Source organism: Anomaloglossus baeobatrachus, chromosome 4 (genome assembly GCF_048569485.1).
Source record: "Anomaloglossus baeobatrachus isolate aAnoBae1 chromosome 4, aAnoBae1.hap1, whole genome shotgun sequence".
Lineage (NCBI taxonomy): Eukaryota > Metazoa > Chordata > Amphibia > Anura > Aromobatidae > Anomaloglossus > Anomaloglossus baeobatrachus.
In genome coordinates, this window is record NC_134356.1 from 21387348 (window position 1) to 21406341 (window position 18994).

At 50.5% G+C, this 18994-nt stretch overlaps 1 protein-coding gene across 2 annotated transcripts in view; it reads left to right on the top strand.

Moving 5' to 3' along the window:
- The window catches only part of AGBL3 (AGBL carboxypeptidase 3), a 134134-nt gene that overhangs the window by 91216 nt on the left and 23924 nt on the right, over positions 1 to 18994 (top strand). The window contains exons 9-15 of one of the 2 annotated variants that reach the window (XM_075343804.1): positions 91 to 217; positions 462 to 562; positions 3177 to 3295; positions 3488 to 3554; positions 4111 to 4194; positions 7040 to 7102; positions 17857 to 17871. In XM_075343804.1, coding sequence (XP_075199919.1) covers positions 91 to 217; positions 462 to 562; positions 3177 to 3295; positions 3488 to 3554; positions 4111 to 4194; positions 7040 to 7102; positions 17857 to 17871 — 576 coding nt within the window. The remainder of the gene's footprint in view (positions 1 to 90; positions 218 to 461; positions 563 to 3176; positions 3296 to 3487; positions 3555 to 4110; positions 4195 to 7039; positions 7103 to 17856; positions 17872 to 18994) is intronic. The other variant, XM_075343805.1, reaches the window with a different exon arrangement.

Sequence of the window (18994 nt, forward strand, 5' to 3'; positions counted from 1 at the left end):
TTTTTGCTGGACCTCCACTAGTGGCCTCATTATATAGCAGCCTCAGTATTCGGCTTCTCTGTTATCCCCTGTCCTTATTTATGTCCTCAGTTCTCAGTTTCGGCCTGCAAGTTCAAAGTGCAGAGGAGCAAGGAAGGGACGGGGCGCGTGGTCATGTGGAAAATGGGCATCCGGAACAGCTACACCCTGGAGGCCACGTTCTGTGGCTCTTCAATGGGTGAGTTTATGCCTTGGATTGTGACACTACTACTCCCAGCATGCCCTGACAGTGATCTGCCCACACAAGGCTGTGCTGTAACAGGTCGACTAGTGGCTATAAACAGCGGGGCAAGCTGTATACAGCTGTATACGGCACCTAAATAAAAGCAGCATATCGCCCCCTAGTGGTGACAGAAGGATTTGTCCGGCTTATTACATGTTATCCCTTTAATTCAGCTCCGTGCTTATTCCATACATTACAGGTAAGCGGCGCGGGACTCATTTCAGCACCAAGGACCTGGAGTCGCTGGGCTGCCATGTCTGCCATGCACTGCTAGATTACTGTGACCCCGACCAAACTAAGGTAAGAGTGCAGCTCCTGGGGGAACCAGCAGCAGCCCCCCGCTCCTCGCAGGGGAGAACAGGGTCCGAGTCACGGTGATCTCTGCGGGCGATGACTACAGCACGCGGCTCCTCCACTGCGAGCACTCAGCGCAGAATATACCGTATTCACTGCCCGGAGGTGACCTCAATCTCACACTCACACTCCAGGGGAATGTACACACTCAGTAAATACACGTCCTGTGCGAGGATACAGTGCGAGAAGTCACAGTCTGTGCGAGAGATCACCCATAACGAGAAGATTCCTGCAGAAAAGACATTATACGGGTATTCTGTCATGTGTAAGGTTCAATAAAGAACACTGCCCTCTATAGACAGGAATATACTACTATAATACTGCCCTCTATAGACAGGAATATACTACTATAATACTGCCCTCTATAGACAGGAATATACTACTATAATACTGCCCTCTATAGACAGGAATATAACTGCTATAATACTGCCCCCTATAGACAGGAATATACTACTATAATACTGCCCTCTATAGACAGGAATAGAACTACTATAATACTGCCCTCTATAGACAGGAATATAACTACCATAATACTGCCCTCTATAGACAGGAATATACTACTATAATACTGCCCTCTATAGACAGGAATATACTACTATAATACTGCCCTCTATAGACAGGAATATACTACTATAATACTGCCCTCTATAGACAGGAATATACTACTATAATACTGCCCTCTATAGACAGGAATATACTACTATAATACTGCCCTCTATAGACAGGAATATACTACTATAATACTGCCCTCTATAGACAGGAATATACTACTATAATACTGCCCTCTATAGACAGGAATATACTACTATAATACTGCCCTCTATAGACAGGAATATACTACTATAATACTGCCCTCTATAGACAGGAATATACTACTATAATACTGCTCCTATATAGACAGGAATATACTACTATAATACTGCCCTCTATAGACAGGAATATACTACTATAATACTGCCCTCTATAGACAGGAATATACTACTATAATACTGCCCTCTATAGACAGGAATATAACTGCTATAATACTGCCCTCTATGTACAAGAATATAACTACTATAATACTGCCCCTATGTACAAGAATATAACTACTATAATACTGCTCCTATGTACAAGAATATAACTACTATAATACTGCCCCTATGTACAAGAATATAACTACTATAATACTGCCCCTATGTACAAGAATATAACTACTATAATAGTGCCCCCTATATACAAGAATATAACTACTATAATACTGCCCCTATGTACAAGAATATAACTACTATAATACTGCCCCTATGTACAAGAATATAACTACTATAATACTGCCTCTATGTACAAGAATATAACTACTATAATACTGCCTCTATGTACAAGAATATAACTACTATAATACTGCCCCTATGTACAAGAATATAACTACTATAATACTGCCTCTATGTACAAGAATATAACTACTATAATACTGCCCTCTATAGACAGGAATATACTACTATAATACTGCCCTCTATAGACAGGAATATACTACTATAATACTGCCCTCTATAGACAGGAATATAACTGCTATAATACTGCCCCCTATGTACAAGAATATAACTACTATAATACTGCTCCTATGTACAAGAATATAACTACTATAATACTGCCCCTATGTACAAGAATATAACTACTATAATACTGCCCCTATGTACAAGAATATAACTACTATAATACTGCCCCTATGTACAAGAATATAACTACTATAATACTGCCCCTATGTACAAGAATATAACTACTATAATACTGCCCCTATGTACAAGAATATAACTACTATAATACTGCCCCTATGTACAAGAATATAACTACTATAATACTGCCCCTATGTACAAGAATATAACTACTATAATACTGCCCCTATGTACAAGAATATAACTACTATAATACTGCCCCCTATGTACAAGAAGATAACTACTATAATACTGCCCCCTATGTACAAGAATATAACTACTATAATACTGCTCCTATGTACAAGAATATAACTACTATAATACTGCTCCTATGTACAAGAAGATAACTACTATAATACTGCCCCCTATGTACAAGAATATAACTACTATAATACTGCTCCCTACCGTATGTACAAGAATATAACTACTATAATACTGCCCCTATGTACAAGAATATAACTACTATAGTACTGCCCCTATGTACAAGAATATAACTACTATAATACTGCCCCTATGTACAAGAATATAACTACTATAATACTGCTCCTATGTACAAGAATATATCTACTATAATACTGCCCCTATGCACAAGAATATATCTACTATAATACTGCCTCTATGTACAAGAATATAGCTGCTATAATACTGCCCCCTATGTACAAGAATATAACTACTATAATACTGCCCCTATGTACAAGAATATAACGACTATAATACCGCCCCTATGTACAAGAATATAACTACTATAATACTGTCCCTATGTACAAGAATATAACTACTATAATACTGCTCCTATGTACAAGAATATAGCTGCTATAATACTGCCCCTGTGTAGCAGATGTATTACCGTAGTGTTGCTGGTCTGTTTCCAGTATTTCTCTTGCCTGAGAGAACTGGAGGATATGATAAAGCAGAGAGTGAACTGTAATCAGCGGCTCGGCTTGGACTCTGAATCTGTTCTAGAAGACGTCTTGTCGGATCTTGATTCCAGGTGAGTTTTTATTGTTTAGAATCGATGAAGCGTTTTTCTGTATCACATTTCTGGACAGTGTGCGGTGTAAAATTTACATATCCCAGATTGCAAAACAATAGACAATAAATCAGCAGAATCTTGAGTTCAGCTCTGGATGTGACTGTGTTGGTAGTATGAGTGCACTCTATGTGTGACGGTTCTTTGTTTCAGCACCAGAGGATCGGACAGCTCCGACTCAAACGGTCCCCCGGCCCATCTGATAGAGTTCACTGGCAAAGTAGGTATTTGGAGAGGGCGCCAGTATACAGCACACATACACGTGTGCCCCTTGTTATACCACAGGTACAGGAGGGCATTAGAGGAGCTGCAGGAGGGCATTAGAGGACCTGCAGGAGGGCATTAGAAAGGATGGCATTAGAGGGGAGGGCATTAGAGGAGCTGCAGGAGGGTATTAGAGAGTTTGGCATTAGAGGAGCTGCAGGAGGGCATTAGAGGGGAGGGCATTAGAGGAGCTGCAGGAGGGCATTAGCGGGGAGGGCATTAGAGGAGCTGCAGGAGGGCATTAGCGGGGAGGGCATTAGAGGAGCTGCAGGAGGGCATTAGCGGGGAGGGCATTAGAGGAGCTGCAGGAGGGCATTAACGGGGATGGCATTAGAGGGGCTACACGAGGGTATTAGAGAGGAGGGCATTAGAGGAGCTGCAGGAGGGCATTAGAGGGGAGGGCATTAGAGGGGCTGCACTACTGATACGGGGGTAATAGTGCAGCCCCTCTAATGCCCTCCCCGCTATCTGTGGCACCATAGTGGAGTATTTTCTTTCTCTGTATGTGACAGGTAAAACCACGGAGAAAACTGCTCAGGTCCAAGAGAGAAAGGAATTCACAGAGGAGAGTGCAGGAGAGGACCCCGGACCCGCAGGTGAGAGGAAAGCCGCAGATGGAGATAAGCAGCCGCCCGGTCTTGTCTGGCACCACTCATCTACTCTTACCCCGTGTAGTGGGACAGGGGTCTCCATGTTTGCTGCTGTTGCTGCTGCTGCTGTTGCTGCTGCTGCTGTTGCTGTTGCTGCTGTTGCTGCTGTTTTGTTGCCTCGTGTTGATCAGATCCCGGCATCTTCTCCACAATCCACCGGAGACGCATCAAAGGAAAGGTCACAGCGACTCCACCGTAATGGCGGCTGATTAGAGCGCGGCGCTCATCACCCGCTAATTGTCTCACCTTTGTTTGGCATTTCCACATTTGGCGCTGCACCGATTTGTACAATTTATGATTCGTTTTTTCTTTATTTCTATTTTCCCTTCTGGATCCAGTCAGCTAAAGCCTTCACTACACGGATAATGCAGACAGGACCGGGTACAGGGGTCCACCCTGTGCGCCAACGTCAGGAGCCGTCACCGAGGCTGACACTAGATTTTGGGAACTTTGGCACTGTTATTGGCGTACCATATGTTTCAGATTATAAGACGCACTTTTCCTCCCAAAAGTTTGGGAGGAAAATGAGGGGTGCATCTTAAAATTCAAAGGTAGTTTACAGGGGGGTGGAGAGGGATCACAGGAGATAGGGCAATGCTGCGCAGTGTGCTGCGGGCAGGCAGCGAGGCTCTATGCGGCGGGCAGGCAGCGAGGCTCTACGCGACGGGCAGGCAGCGAGGCTCTGTGTAGCGGGCAGGCAGCGAGGCTCTGTGCAGCGGGCGGGAAGCGAGGTTCTGAGGGGCAGGCAGGCAGTGAGGTTCTGAGCGGCAGGTGGGCAGCGAGGCTCTGTACGGAAGGTGGCAAGCAAGGCTCTGTGCTGCAGGTGGGCAGCGAGGCTCTGTACGGCAGGTGGGCAGCGAGGCTCTGTACGGCAGGTGGGCAGCGAGGCTCTGTACGGCAGGTGGGCAGCGAGGCTCTGTACGGCAGGTGGGCAGCGAGGCTCTGTGCGGCGGGTGAGCAGCGAGGCTCTGTATGGCGGGCAGGCAGCGAGGCTCTGTACGGCAGGTGGGCAGCGAGGCTCTGTAGGGCGGGCAGGCAGCGAGGCTCTGTATGGCGGGCAGGCAGCGAGGCACGGAGCGGCGGGCGGGCAGCGAGGCATCTGAAGATGTCGGGAGTAAGTTCTTCAAATAATGCGCCCAGAGTCGGCATGTGCGCAGCATAGCTCTCGGCTCAAGCTCTCATCTGCGCACGCACCAAATCCGGCCACCATTACTTTCAAGCCCGCACTTCCCACATCTTCACAATGGCCGGTGCCTCGCCGCCCGCAGCAAACTCCAGCACAGAGCAGCTCCGCCTGCCCCAGCACAGAGCAGCTCCGCCTGCCCCAGCACAGAGCAGCACCGCCTGCCCCAGCACAGAGCAGCTCCGCCTGCCCCAGCACAGCACCGCCGCCTGCCCCAGCACAGAGCAGCTCCGCCTGCCGCAGCACAGAGCAGCTCCGCCTGCCCCAGCACAGAGCAGCTCCGCCTGCCCCAGCACAGAGCAGCTCCCCCTGCCCCAGCACAGAGCAGCTCCCCCTGCCCCAGCACAGAGCAGCTCCGCCTGCCCCAGCACAGAGCAGCTCCCCCTGCCCCAGCACAGAGCAGCTCCCCCTGCCCCAGCACAGAGCAGCTCCCCCTGCCCCAGCACAGAGCAGCTCCCCCTGCCCCAGCACAGAGCAGCTCCCCCTGCCCCAGCACAGAGCAGCTCCCCCTGCCCCAGCACAGAGCAGCTCCGCCTGCCCCAGCACAGAGCAGCTCCCCCTGCCCCAGCACAGAGCAGCTCCGCCTGCCCCAGCACAGAGCAGCTCCCCCTGCCCCAGCACAGAGCAGCTCCGCCTGCCCCAGCACAGAGCAGCTCCGCCTGCCCCAGCACAGAGCAGCTCCGCCTGCCCCAGCACAGAGCAGCTCCGCCTGCCCCAGCACAGCACCGCCGCCTGCCCCAGCACAGAGCAGCTCCGCCTGCCCCAGCACAGAGCAGCTCCGCCTGCCCCAGCACAGCACCGCCGCCTGCCCCAGCACAGAGCAGCTCCCCCTGCCCCAGCACAGAGCAGCTCCGCCTGCCCCAGCACAGAGCAGCTCCCCCTGCCCCAGCACAGAGCAGCTCCGCCTGCCCCAGCACAGAGCAGCTCCCCCTGCCCCAGCACAGAGCAGCTCCGCCTGCCCCAGCACAGAGCAGCTCCCCCTGCCCCAGCACAGAGCAGCTCCGCCTGCCCCAGCACAGAGCAGCTCCGCCTGCCCCAGCACAGAGCAGCTCCCCCTGCCCCAGCACAGAGCAGCTCCGCCTGCCCCAGCACAGAGCAGCTCCGCCTGCCCCAGCACAGAGCAGCTCCGCCTGCCCCAGCACAGAGCAGCTCCGCCTGCCCCAGCACAGCACCGCCGCCTGCCCCAGCACAGAGCAGCTCCGCCTGCCCCAGCACAGAGCAGCTCCGCCTGCCCCAGCACAGAGCAGCTCCGCCTGCCCCAGCACAGAGCAGCTCCGCCTGCCCCAGCACAGAGCAGCTCCCCCTGCCCCAGCACAGCACCGCCGCCTGCAGTCAGCAACTGTGCCCCCCTCTGCACCGCCCGCACTATCGCCATACTCCAGCACCGCCCCTGCCTCCTGTGACCCCACTCCACCACCGGAGTATATGGCCGACCCCATATTTTCTTTTACCTTTTTTTATCTTTATGTTTCGGTACTTTGGTTAATAGGGTCAGTGTGGCTGGGTCTGTGATGGGGGCCGTGGTCGTCCCCTATATATACAAGCATCCCGGGAATATTTTTCGGCTGCCTCGGGCTCCGGTAATGAGCAGACATTTGGTTTGTGCAGGAAGAAGATGACGGTGAGAAAACGAAGGCGGTGATGGAGGAGCGATGGCTGAGCCTGGAGGCTGTAAGTATCACCCATGTCTCCTGTCATATAGACGAGTCGGGGGGTGACAACCCGTATACGAGCTGGTAGTCACCCGGCTGCATTGTGGTGCACAGGAGCCAAGTGACAACGTAAGTGGGTGCAATAATGAGGCATATAGTGGTTGTCAGCGTCACCCTAAGGCGTTAGAGCGGTGTTCCCCAACTCCAGTCCTCAGGAGCCACCAACAGAGCAGCTCCTCGGGATTTCCTTAATATTGCCCAGGTGACGAGTCCAGCACCTCAATGCTAGGGAAATCCTGAAAACATGCCCTGATGGCGGCTCCAGAGGACTAAAGTGTGCTTCCCCTTTAAGAAGTGTTAGTATTAACTCTTTATGGTGTGTGTCTTTTGTTTGTGTTCTCTTTACCTTTATTAAGGCAGAGGCAGTGACCCCCTGCAAGGCCACCGAGAAAAGCCCGGGGTCAGGGAGGACGAGCTCTGACCGCCAAACTGTAAACGTGCTATACCCACCTTACCGCGTGTTCACACCCAGAGCTTTTAATGAGTTTTCAGGCTCACGTCTGTAATGTTTACTTGTATAATTGTAGAGCCCCTTATTTTATACTCCAGAGCTGCATTCAGAATTCTGCTGGCTCTCTACTATTCCTCAGCTGACAAGGCCATCAGCCTCACCGCTCCCCTGTGACAGGTTAGTTTCTCTCCATTGGATGCTTTGCTGTGTTGCACGATGGGGGAGCGCTTACTGAGTGCAAACGGCACCATTGTGAATGCAGCTCCGGATCATAAGACTTTGATATTCGTTGGCCACAATATTTGCACTCTTTAACCAACGTTATATGTAGATTGTAAATAAATATAAAGTTGAAAAGAGTTACAATTTAAAGTGGTAGGGGGGCAAACTTTAAAAACAAGGGACCACCCCCACACACACACACACACACACACACTCTATTACCTGTATACGCCCTATTCGAGTTTTCTACCGCAGATGTTTCCTTTAAATACACCATAGAAAACGCATCAAAAGCTCTGGTGTTATGTTGTGATGCCTAATATTTAAAAAAAATATATATATATATATATCTATTGGTCCCTCCCGAGAACAAGGCTTAAAGGGGAACTCCGGCCTTAGCAAAATGTTACATCGATGAATTCTTTGTGTGAGATCTAGCATGAATTGATGACTGTAGAATTAAAAAGTGCAAGGTATACAGACTTTATTCTTCTCCTAAGGTGCACCATGTCTCCATCTTGTGGGCAGAGCCTAATTGTCACCTGACCATATATCTTCAAAATGATTCTGTGTGAGGGGGGGGAATAATACATGTAAAATAATGCCTTAACGGAAATGTGAGCACCCTCCTATAATTGGGGATGTGGGTGTGATCAGAATTAGCCTCATGTTAGTTAGTCTTTGGCCGCCGTCATTTACAGGAATTCTAATTAACCCCATAGAAAGTTTTGCTGGTCTAGGAGGATTTTCTTAGTTGCGTCTTACAGCCGAAGTCGTGGACTGTAAACATCTGACAACACAGCAGAGGGATCTCATAGCTGAAAGTTATCAGTCAGGAGAATAGAACAAGAAATGATTTCCAAGGCATTAGATGTACCATAGAGCACTATGAAGACTTCCTCAAGAATTGGCTACAATTTGGCACAACAGTGACGTTCCTAGAAGAAAAATTAATGATTAGACAAGAAGAAAATTGGTCCAGGAGGCTGCCAATAGGCCGACAGTAACATTAAAGGAGCTGCAGGAATTTCTGGCTGGTATTAGTTGTACACTGCATATGACCACAATCTCCTGTAGTCTTTATATGTCCAGCCTCTGGGGTCGCATAGCAAGATGGAAGCCTTTTATTACAAAGAAAGACATCAGTCTAGCTATGTTTTACCAAAACCTACATCAAGTCAATCAAAAGCAGGTGGGAAAGCGTGTTATGTCTAAGGAGACCGAGGTGGAACTGTGTTATGTCTGAGGAGACCAAGGTGGAATCATGTTATGTCTGAGGAGACCAAGGTGGAGCTATGTTATGTCTGAGGTGGAACCATGTTATGCCTGAGGTGAAAACGTGTTATGTCTGAGGAGACCAAGGTGGAATCGTGTTATGTCTGAGGAAACCAAGGTGGAACCATGTTATGTCTGAGGAGACCAAGGTTGAACCGTGTTATATCTGAGGAGACCAAGGTGGAACCATGTTATGCCTGAGGTGAAAACGTGTTATGTCTGAGGAGACCAAGGTGGAATCGTGTTATGTCTGAGGAAACCAAGGTGGAACCATGTTATGTATGAGGAGAACAAGGTGGAGCTATGTTATGTCTGAGGTGGAAACGTGTTATGTCTGAGGAGACCAAGGTTGAACCATGTTATGTCTGAGGTGGAAACATGTTATGTCTGAGGAGACCAGGGTGGAAACCATGTTTTCTTCGGCGCTCCATTGGGAGACCCAGACGATTGGGTGTATAGTACTGCCTCCGGAGGCCACACAAAGCATTACACTAAAAAGTGTAAGGCCCCTCCCCTTCTGGCTATACACCCCCAGTGGGATCACTGGCTCACCAGTTTTCTGCTTTGTGCGAAGGAGGTCAGACATCCACGCATAGCTCCACTGTTTTTAGTCAGCAGCAGCTGCTGACTATGTCGGATGGAAGAAAAGAGGGCCCATACTAGGGCCCCCAGCATGCTCCCTTCTCACCCCACTTTTGTCGGGTGTTTGTTAAGGTTGAGGTACCCATTGCGGGTACGGAGGCTGGAGCCCACATGCTGTTTTCCTTCCCCATCCCCCCTCAGGGCTCTGGGTGAAGTGGGATCTTACAGGTCTCCAGGCACTGAGACCGGGCTCCATCCACAGACCCAGAGAACCTGCTGGATGTGAAGCTGAGTATCGTCAGGGACAGGCCCTGCTACATTAAGGTACTCTGTGTCCCCGGGCAAGCGCGCACACACACACCAGCATTGCTGGGAGTGTTAGTGCGCCGGGGGCAACAGCGCGGAGCGCTCGTGCTATTATTCACTACAGCGTTGCTGAGTGACTTTATGTATTGGGAACTGCCGCGCCGGCCGCTGCTGGGTGTTTTTTACATTGTGGCGCGGCTGGGACTTGTGGTGCGCCGGGGACTTCCGCGCTGGCCGTGCACATGGACGGCCGCGCTTATTACTCGAGTCCCCGGCTTTGCGGCCTAGTTTTCGTTTCGTTCCCGCCTCCAGCCCTGCCAGTCAGGGGTGAGGCGGGACGCTGTACAAACAGTCAGCGCCGAGGGCTGGAGTCTGCTTTGCATTCTCCAGCCCCCTTCACTGGACACAGTGGGACGCCAGTTTCCCGCTCTTGTCTGGGGCACGCCCACGGCCTGCCCCTCGTCACACGAGCTGGAGAAGGACGCCGGCAGCCATTCCTGCACGCAGTCCGAGCTGGGGAACGCAGACATGCTCTGGGCAACCACTCACAGGGCTCTGGCGACCACACACCCGCGTTATAGGCGGGCGGTAAGCAGCACCTGAAGTGCTGACCCCACTAAATACCGAAGTGTCCATTTGTATTTTATGCTTGTATGCTATACACTGCACTGTACGGTCGCTATCTTTGGCTATATGCCCTCCTAGATGGCGAGATAACAGCAGCAAAAAAGCAAGGGTGCTAAGGCACAGTTTTTCTAGGCTGCTTGTATTGCATGTGCTGAAGTGTTCATTTGTACTTATGCTTGTATGCTATACATTGCACTGTACGGTCGCTACTCTTGGCTATATTCTCCTAGAGGGCTGGACAGCAGCAGCAAAAAAGCATGGGTGCCAAGGCACAGGCTTTATAGGCTGCTTGTATTGCATGTGCTGAAGTGTTCACTTGTACTTATGCTTGTATGCTATACATTGCACTGTACGCTCGCTACTTTTGGCTGTATTCTCCTAGATGGCCGGACAACAGCAGCAAGAAAGCAAGGGTGCCAAGGCACAGGCTTTCTATGCTGCTTGTATTGCATGTGCTGAAGTGTTTATGCTTGTATGCTATACATTGCATAGATGGCTAGAATACAGCAGCAAAAAAGCAACACAGGCTTTCTATGCTGCTTTTCCTGCATGTGATACTGTTCCACTGACCCCCATTGTGTGCAATGCTCCCCTGTAGCACTTGGTCAGCCGGGGTCTCTACTAGAGGTGGCCAAAGGAACCACCTGTGAACCCTGTCCAGGGACAGGGACGGAGTTGCAGTTTCGGCTGATAGACTTTGCAGTCCAGACAGGCCATGGGCAATCTTGATTAATGCTCCCTGGCCACCCTCATTTGGAACACGGGAGGACTCTCTGTATGATGAGGCAGACGTAGCTGATCAGGGCTTTGGTCCTGACACCGCTCTCAATCCGGATACACCGGATGGTGACGCCATAGTGAATGATCTTATAGCGTCCATCAATGGAATGTTGGATATTGCTCCCTCAGCTCCTCCAGGGGAGGAGTCAGCTTCACAGCAGGAGAAATCCTTTTTCAGTATCTCATGCGTATATTGAGTACTTTTCTGGCCACGCTGACTTCAGAGAAGCAGTTCAGAAACACCACGCTTACCAGATAAGCGTTTTCTCCTAACGTATTAAGGATACACGTTATCCCTTCCCCCTGACGTGGTAAAGCGCTAGACCCAGGGTCCAAAGGTGGATCCCCCAATCTCCAGGCTTGCGGCTAGATCCATAGTTGCAGTGGAGATGGGACTTCCCTTAAAGATGCCATTGACAGACAGATGGACCTCTGGTTGAAATCTGTCTGTGAAGCTATCAGCGTGTCGGTTGCTCCGGCATTCGCAGCCGTATGGGCACTCTAAGCTATTTCAGCTGGTCTTGCGCAGCTGGTCTTGAGCACATGTACATCTGTGCCGCAGGTGGTGTCCTTAACCTCGCAATGTCTGCATTGCGACTTACCCTAGTAATGCTGTCCTGGGGGGACAGTCGAGGTTTCGGTCCTTCCCAGGCTCGGGCAGGTCCCAATTGTCCTCGTCCAAAAGGGCTCAAAAGGCTCAGAGGGGCTCAAATTCCGGCCGGGCTCAATCACGCCCAAGGAAGGCTGCAGGAGGAACCGCTACCAAGGCGGTCTCCTCATGACTTCAGCTCTCTCTCTCTCTCCGCATCCGCGGTTGGTGGCAGACTCTCCCGCTTGGCGACATTTAGCTGCCGCAGGTCACAGACCGGTGGGTGGGAGACATTGTGTCTCACGTGTACAGGACATCCCCCCCCCCCCACCGAGCCGAGGCTCTTCTGCAGGCAGAAGGAGTGGTAATCCCTGTTCCTCTTCAGGAACAAGACACGGTTTTTTCCTCCAATCTGATTGGGGTGCCAAAAAAGGACGGCTCTTTCCGTTCCCTTCTGGACCTAAAACTGCTCACCAAGCACGTGAAGGCCAGGCGGTTCCGGATGTAACCCTCCGCTCCGTCATTGCCTCAATGTCTCAAGGAGATTTCCTTGCATCAATAGACATCAAAGATGCTTATCTCCACGTGCCAATTGCTACAGAGCACCAACGTTTTCTACGTTTCGTGATAGGAGACGACCATCTCCAGTTCGTAGCTCTGCCATTTGGTCTGGCGACAGCCCCACGGGTTTTCACCAAGGTCATGGCGGCAGTGGTAGCAGTCTTGCATTCTCAGGGACATTCGGTGATCCCTTATTTAGACGATCTACTTGTCAAAGCACCCTCTCAAGAGGCATGCCAACACAGCCTGAATGTTGCGCTGGAGACTCTCCAGACTTTCAGATGGATCATCAACTTTTCAAAGTCAAACCTGGCACCGACTCAATCACTAACGTATCTTGGCATGGAGTTTCATACTCTCTCAGCGATAGTGAAGCTTCCGCTGGACAAGCAGCGGTCACTACAGACAGGGGTGCAGTCTCTCCTTCAGGGTCAGTCGCACCCCTTAAGGCGCCTCATGCACTTCCTAGGGAAGATGGTGGCAGCAATGGAGGCAGTCCCGTTCGCGCAGTTTCATCTGCGCCCACTTCAATGGGACATTCTCCGCCAATGGGACGGGAAGACAACTTCCCTAGACAGGAAAGTCTCCCTTTCTCAGACGGCCAAGGACTCTCTGCAATGGTGGCTTCTTCCCACCTCATTATCACAGGGAAGATCATTCCTGCCCCCATCCTGGGCAGTGGTCACGACAGACGCGAGTCTGTCAGGGTGGGGAGCAGTTTTTCTCCACCACAGAGCTCAAGGGACGTGGACTCAGCAGGAGTCCACCCTTCAGATCAATGTTCTGGAAATCAGGGCAGTGTATCTTGCCCTATTAGCCTTCCAGCAGTGGCTGGAAGGAAAGCAGATCCGAATTCAGTCGGACAACTCCACAGCGGTGGCATACATCAACCACCAAGGGGGGACATGCAGTCGGCAAGCCTTCCAGGAAGTCAGGCGGATTCTGATGTGGGTGGAAGACAGAGCATCCACCATATCCGCAGTTCACATCCCGGGCGTAGAAAACTGGGAAGCAGACTTCCTCAGTTGCCAGGGCATGGACGCAGGGGTATGGTCCCTTCACCCGGACGTGTTTCAGGAAATCTGCCGCCGCTGGGGGGTGCCGGACGTCGACCTAATGGCGTCTCGGCACAACAACAAGGTCCCGACCTTCATAGCGCGGTCTCGCGATCAAAGAGCTCTGGCGGCAGACGCCTTAGTGCAAGATTGGTCGCAGTTCCGGCTCCCTTATGTGTTTCCACCTCTGGCACTCTTGCCCAGAGTGTTACGCAAGATCAGATCCGATTGCGGCCGCGTCATACTCGTCGCCCCAGACTGGCCGAGGAGGTCGTGGTACCCGGATCTGTGGCATCTCACGGTCGGCCAACCGTGGGCACTACCAGACCGTCCAGACTTACTGTCCCAAGGGCCGTTTTTCCATCGGAATTCTGCGGCCCTGAACCTGACTGTGTGGCCATTGAGTCCTGGATCCTAGCGTCTTCAGGATTACCCCAAGGGGTCGTGGCCACCATGAGACAGGCTAGGAAGTCCACTTCTGCTAAGATCTACCACAGAACGTGGAAGATTTTCTTATCCTGGTGCTCTGCACAAGGAGTATCCCCCTGGCCATTCGCGTTACCTGTCGTTCTTTCCTTCCTGCAATCTGGGTTGGAAAAGGGCTTGTCGCTCGGCTCCCTTAAAGGGCAAGTCTCGGCACTATCCGTGTTTTTTCAGAAGCGTCTAGCACGACTTTCTCAGGTGCGCACGTTCCTGCAGGGGGTTTGTCATATCGTACCTCCGTACAGGCGGCCGTTAGATCCGTGGGATCTAAACAAGGTCCTTGTTGCTCTCCAGAAGCCGCCCTTCGAGCCTCTGAGGGATGTGTCACTTTCTCGACTCTCACAGAAAGTGGCCTTTCTGGTAGCGGTCACGTCTCTTCGGAGAGTGTCTGAACTAGCAGCGCTGTCATCCAAAGCTCCTTTCCTGGTGTTCCACCAGGACAAGGTAGTGCTGCGCCCCATTCAGGAGTTTCTCCCTAAGGTGGTATCCTCTTTTCATCTTAATCAGGATATCTCCTTGCCTTCCTTTTATCCGCATGCAGTTCATCGGTATGAAAAGGATTTACATTTGTTAGATCTGGTGAGAGCACTCAGAATCTACATTTCCCGCACGGCGCCCCTGCGCCGCTCGGATGCACTCTTTGTCCTTGTCGCTGGTAAGCGCAAAGGGTCGCAGGCTTCCAAAGCCACCCTGGCTCGATGGATCAAAGAACCAATTCTTGAATCCTACCGTTCTGCTGGGCTTCCGGTTCCATCAGGGCTGAAGGCCCATTCTACCAGAGCCGTGGGTGCGTCCTGGGCTTACGACACCAGGCTACGGCTCAACAGGTGTGCCAGGCAGCTACCTGGTCGAGTCTGCACACTTTCACCAAACATTATCAGGTGCATACCTATGCTTCGGCGGACGCCGGCCTAGGTAGAAGAGTCCTGCAGGCGGCAGTTGCCTCCCCGTAGGGGAGGGCTGTCTTTGCAGCTCTAACATGAGGTATTTCTTTACCCACCCAGGGACAGCTTTTGGACGTCCCAATCGTCTGGGTCTCCCAATGGAGCGCCGAAGAAGAAGGGAATTTTGTTACTTACCGTAAATTCCTTTTCTTCTAGCTCCTATTGGGAGACCCAGCACCCGCCCTGTTGTCCTTCGGGATTTTTGGTTGTTTTTCGGGTACACATGTTGTTCATGTTGAATGGTTTTCAGTTCTCCGATGTTACTTCGGAGTGAATTTGTTTAAACCAGTTATTGGCTTTCCTCCTTCTTGCTTTTGCACTAAAACTGGTGAGCCAGTGATCCCACTGGGGGTGTATAGCCAGAAGGGGAGGGGCCTTACACTTTTTAGTGTAATGCTTTGTGTGGCCTCCGGAGGCAGTACTATACACCCAATCGTCTGGGTCTCCCAATAGGAGCTAGAAGAAAAGGAATTTACGGTAAGTAACAAAATTCCCTTCATATCTGAGGAGACCAAGGTGAAGCCATGTTATGTCTGTGTGATGGTGTGTTGTGTATGTTCAGATGTTGGGAGTATTACCTTGTGTGTACATTGTCCTGTATGTAGGTTAATCACCCCCTACAGTGTTTCTGTCCCAAGGTCTGGGGAAGGGGGGCCTTGAATTCACCCAACCTTTCTGCTTACCTGGCGGATTAGTCAGTGAGGCTGAGAAGGACAAGAGAGAAGGAGTAAGATTTATCCTCTGTGGGAGAAGCTGAGGCTGCAGCCCGCACCCCAGAGAGACCTTGAGAAACCCCGATTTGCCTGGAAAAAGACTGCTGGAGAATTGTGACTCATCCCCTGGACATTTGTCCAATTACTGGACAATTTTACCTTCCATGTGGTGGATTATTTTATGGACCTTCTGATTTGCTTGGAATAAAGAATCTTTGGATTGTTCACTCATCTCTCGCTCTGTTGATTGTGTGATATTGGAGTAGGACCCTGTGACAGTCTGAGGTGGAAATGTGTAATATCTGAGGTGGAAGTGTGTTATGTCTGAGGAGACCAAGGTGAAAGCGTGTTATGTCTGAGGTGGAGCCATGTTATGTCTGAGGTGGAAACGTGTTATGTCTGAGGAGACAAAGGTAGAACCGTGTTATGCCTCAGGAGACCAAGGTAGAAACGTGTTTTGTCTGATGAGACCTAGGGGGAACCGTTTTATGTCTGAGGAGACATTGGTTGAACTGTGTTATGTCTGAAGAGACTAAGGTGGAACCTTGTTATGTCTGAGGTGGAACCATATTATGTCTGAGCTGGAAACGTGTTATGTCTGTGGAGACCAAGGTGGAAACGTTTAATGTCTGAGGAGACCAAGGTGGAACTGTGTTATGCCTCAGGAGACCAAGGTAGAAATGTGTTATGTCTATTGAGACCTAGGTGGAACCGTTTTATGTCTGAGGAGACATTGGTGGAATTGTATCATGTCTGAAGAGACTGAGGTGGAAACATGTTATGTCTGAGGAGACCAAGGTAGATGCATGTTATGTCTGAGGAGACCAAGGTGGAACCGTGTTATGTCTGAGGAAACCAAGGTAGAAGCATATTATTTATAAGGAGAACACAGGTTGAAGCGTACTATGTCTGAGGAGACCAAGGTGGAACCGTGTTATGTCTGAGGAAACCAAGGTAGAAGCATGTTATGTCTGAGGAGACCAAGGTGAAGCATTTTGGCTTTGATTCCAAAAGGTGCAAAATCAACACTGCACAATACTGAAAGATCACCCTCCCCACAGTGAGGCCTGGTGGAGGCAGCATTGTGCTCTGTGGAGGTTTTTTGGAAGTTGGAACTTTAGACAAGGTGGAGGGAATTTTGAACACATCCAAACATTAGTCAATTTTGGCACAAAACCTTTAGTCCTCTGCTAATAGGCTGAAAATAAAGAGAAATTTTACAAAGTGACCTCCAAATCGGCAAGAGTACGGCTGCACCAGGCCAACCAGAGCTGCATCTAAGGGACCATCTGTGGGTGACCTGAAGAGGGCGATGTACACAGAAGACCCCCCCCCCCTCTGCAATGTGACACACGTGGATCTGCTGCAAGGAGGTGCGGGCAAAGTGATGATTCTAGATGTGACAGACTCCGACCCAAAAAGACTGAACGCTGCCGGAAAGTGAAACGTTCCTCTTGCAAAGTATTAGTTTAAGGGTGTGCAGATTTATGCAACCACATTATTTCTTTTTTTGTCAGCTATAGTTCCCTCAGACTACTACCAGACACTGCGCCCCTATCGTAGATCTTGCTACCATGCCCCTAAAATAATTGTACTCATTGTGCCCTCATATCTATAGTCTAAGTGCCCCTATAATATCTCCGGTGGTAGAATATAGGTGGGTAGAAGAAGCGGAGGTTTATTTTAGGTGTGTGGGGTCTTGAGGCCGGGGGACCCGTCTCTCCCACTTTACTGTATCCTCACGTCTTTTTTCGGAGGCAGCAGCCCCGGGACCCGGCCGGAGTTCTCCTTTATCCTTCTCTCAGACCATTTCTTGCCTCTCCTCAGAGGTGTGACCCTAATTCGCTTCCAGGCGTCTCGTGAAGCAGAAGATTCAGGTTTATTATGGGGAGGAGACGTCTTCTCGTTTCCAGATCCGCCCGGTTCAGCCTCTGAGGTTGTGTTGGCTTCTGTGTGCTGTGATGACGGAGCTTCCAGGACTCGCTGGTCACGTGCTGGGTGACAACCAGTCCTGGCCATTATTACAGTGCCCCCTAGTGGTTGTCGCACACACAGAGCTGTATTACTTTGCCCCTTTATTAATATTTGCTTATTTTATACCTATCTGCACTCGCCCTGTGGGAAGGAAAATTCTGCGCCGGTAAGAAATGTCATCCAATTTTTTTTTTTTTCTTTCCCTCAGACAGATTCAGTCCAAGGAAAAAAATCAAGCTTGTGCTCGGCCCCAAAGAATACCATTGGTCTGAGTGTGATCCAGTGTTTTCTTAGATCACACCTGGACCAAAAATACGGTCGTCTGCACTTGCCTTAGGGATATGTCATCACTAGTGATCAATGGGCACTGCCATGCTCGAGTGCTCAGTACTCGTAACTAGTGATGAGTGGGCACTACCATGCTCGGGTGCTCAGTACTCATAACTAGTGATGAGCGGGCACTACCATGCTCGCGTGCTCAGTACTGGTAACTAGTGATGAGCGGGCACTACCATGCTCGGGTGCTCAGTACTCGTAACTAGTGATGAGCGGGCACTACCATGCTCGGGTGCTCAGTACTTGTAACTAGTGATGAGTGGGCACTACCATGCTCGAGTGCTCAGTACTCATAACTAGTGATGAGCGGGCACTACCATGCTCGGGTGCTCAGTACTGGTAACTAGTGATGAGTGAGCACTACCATGCTCGGGTGCTCAGTACTCGTAACTAGTGATGAGTGGGCACTACCATGCTCGAGTGCTCAGTACTCATAACTAGTGATGAGCGGGCACTACCATGCTCGGGTGCTCAGTACTGGTAACTAGTGATGAGTGAGCACTACCATGCTCGGGTGCTCAGTACTCGTAACTAGTGATGAGTGGGCACTACCATGCTCGAGTGCTCAGTACTCATAACTAGTGATGAGCGGGCACTACCATGCTCGGGTGCTCTGTACTCGTAACTAGTGATGAGCGGGCACTACCATGCTCGAGTGCTCAGTACTCGTAACTAGTGATGAGCGGATACTACCATGCTCGGGTGCTCAGTACTCGTAACTAGTGATGAGCGGGCACTACCATGCTCGGGTGCACTGTACTAGTAACTAGTGATGAACGGGCACTACCATGCTCGGGTGCTCAGTATTGGTAACTAGTGACGAGCGGCCACTACCATGCTCGGGTGTGCTCAGTACTCGTAACTAGTGATGAGCGGGCACTACCATGCTCAGGTGCTCAGTACTGGTAACTAGTGATGAGCGGGCACTACCATGCTCAGGTGCTCAGTACTGG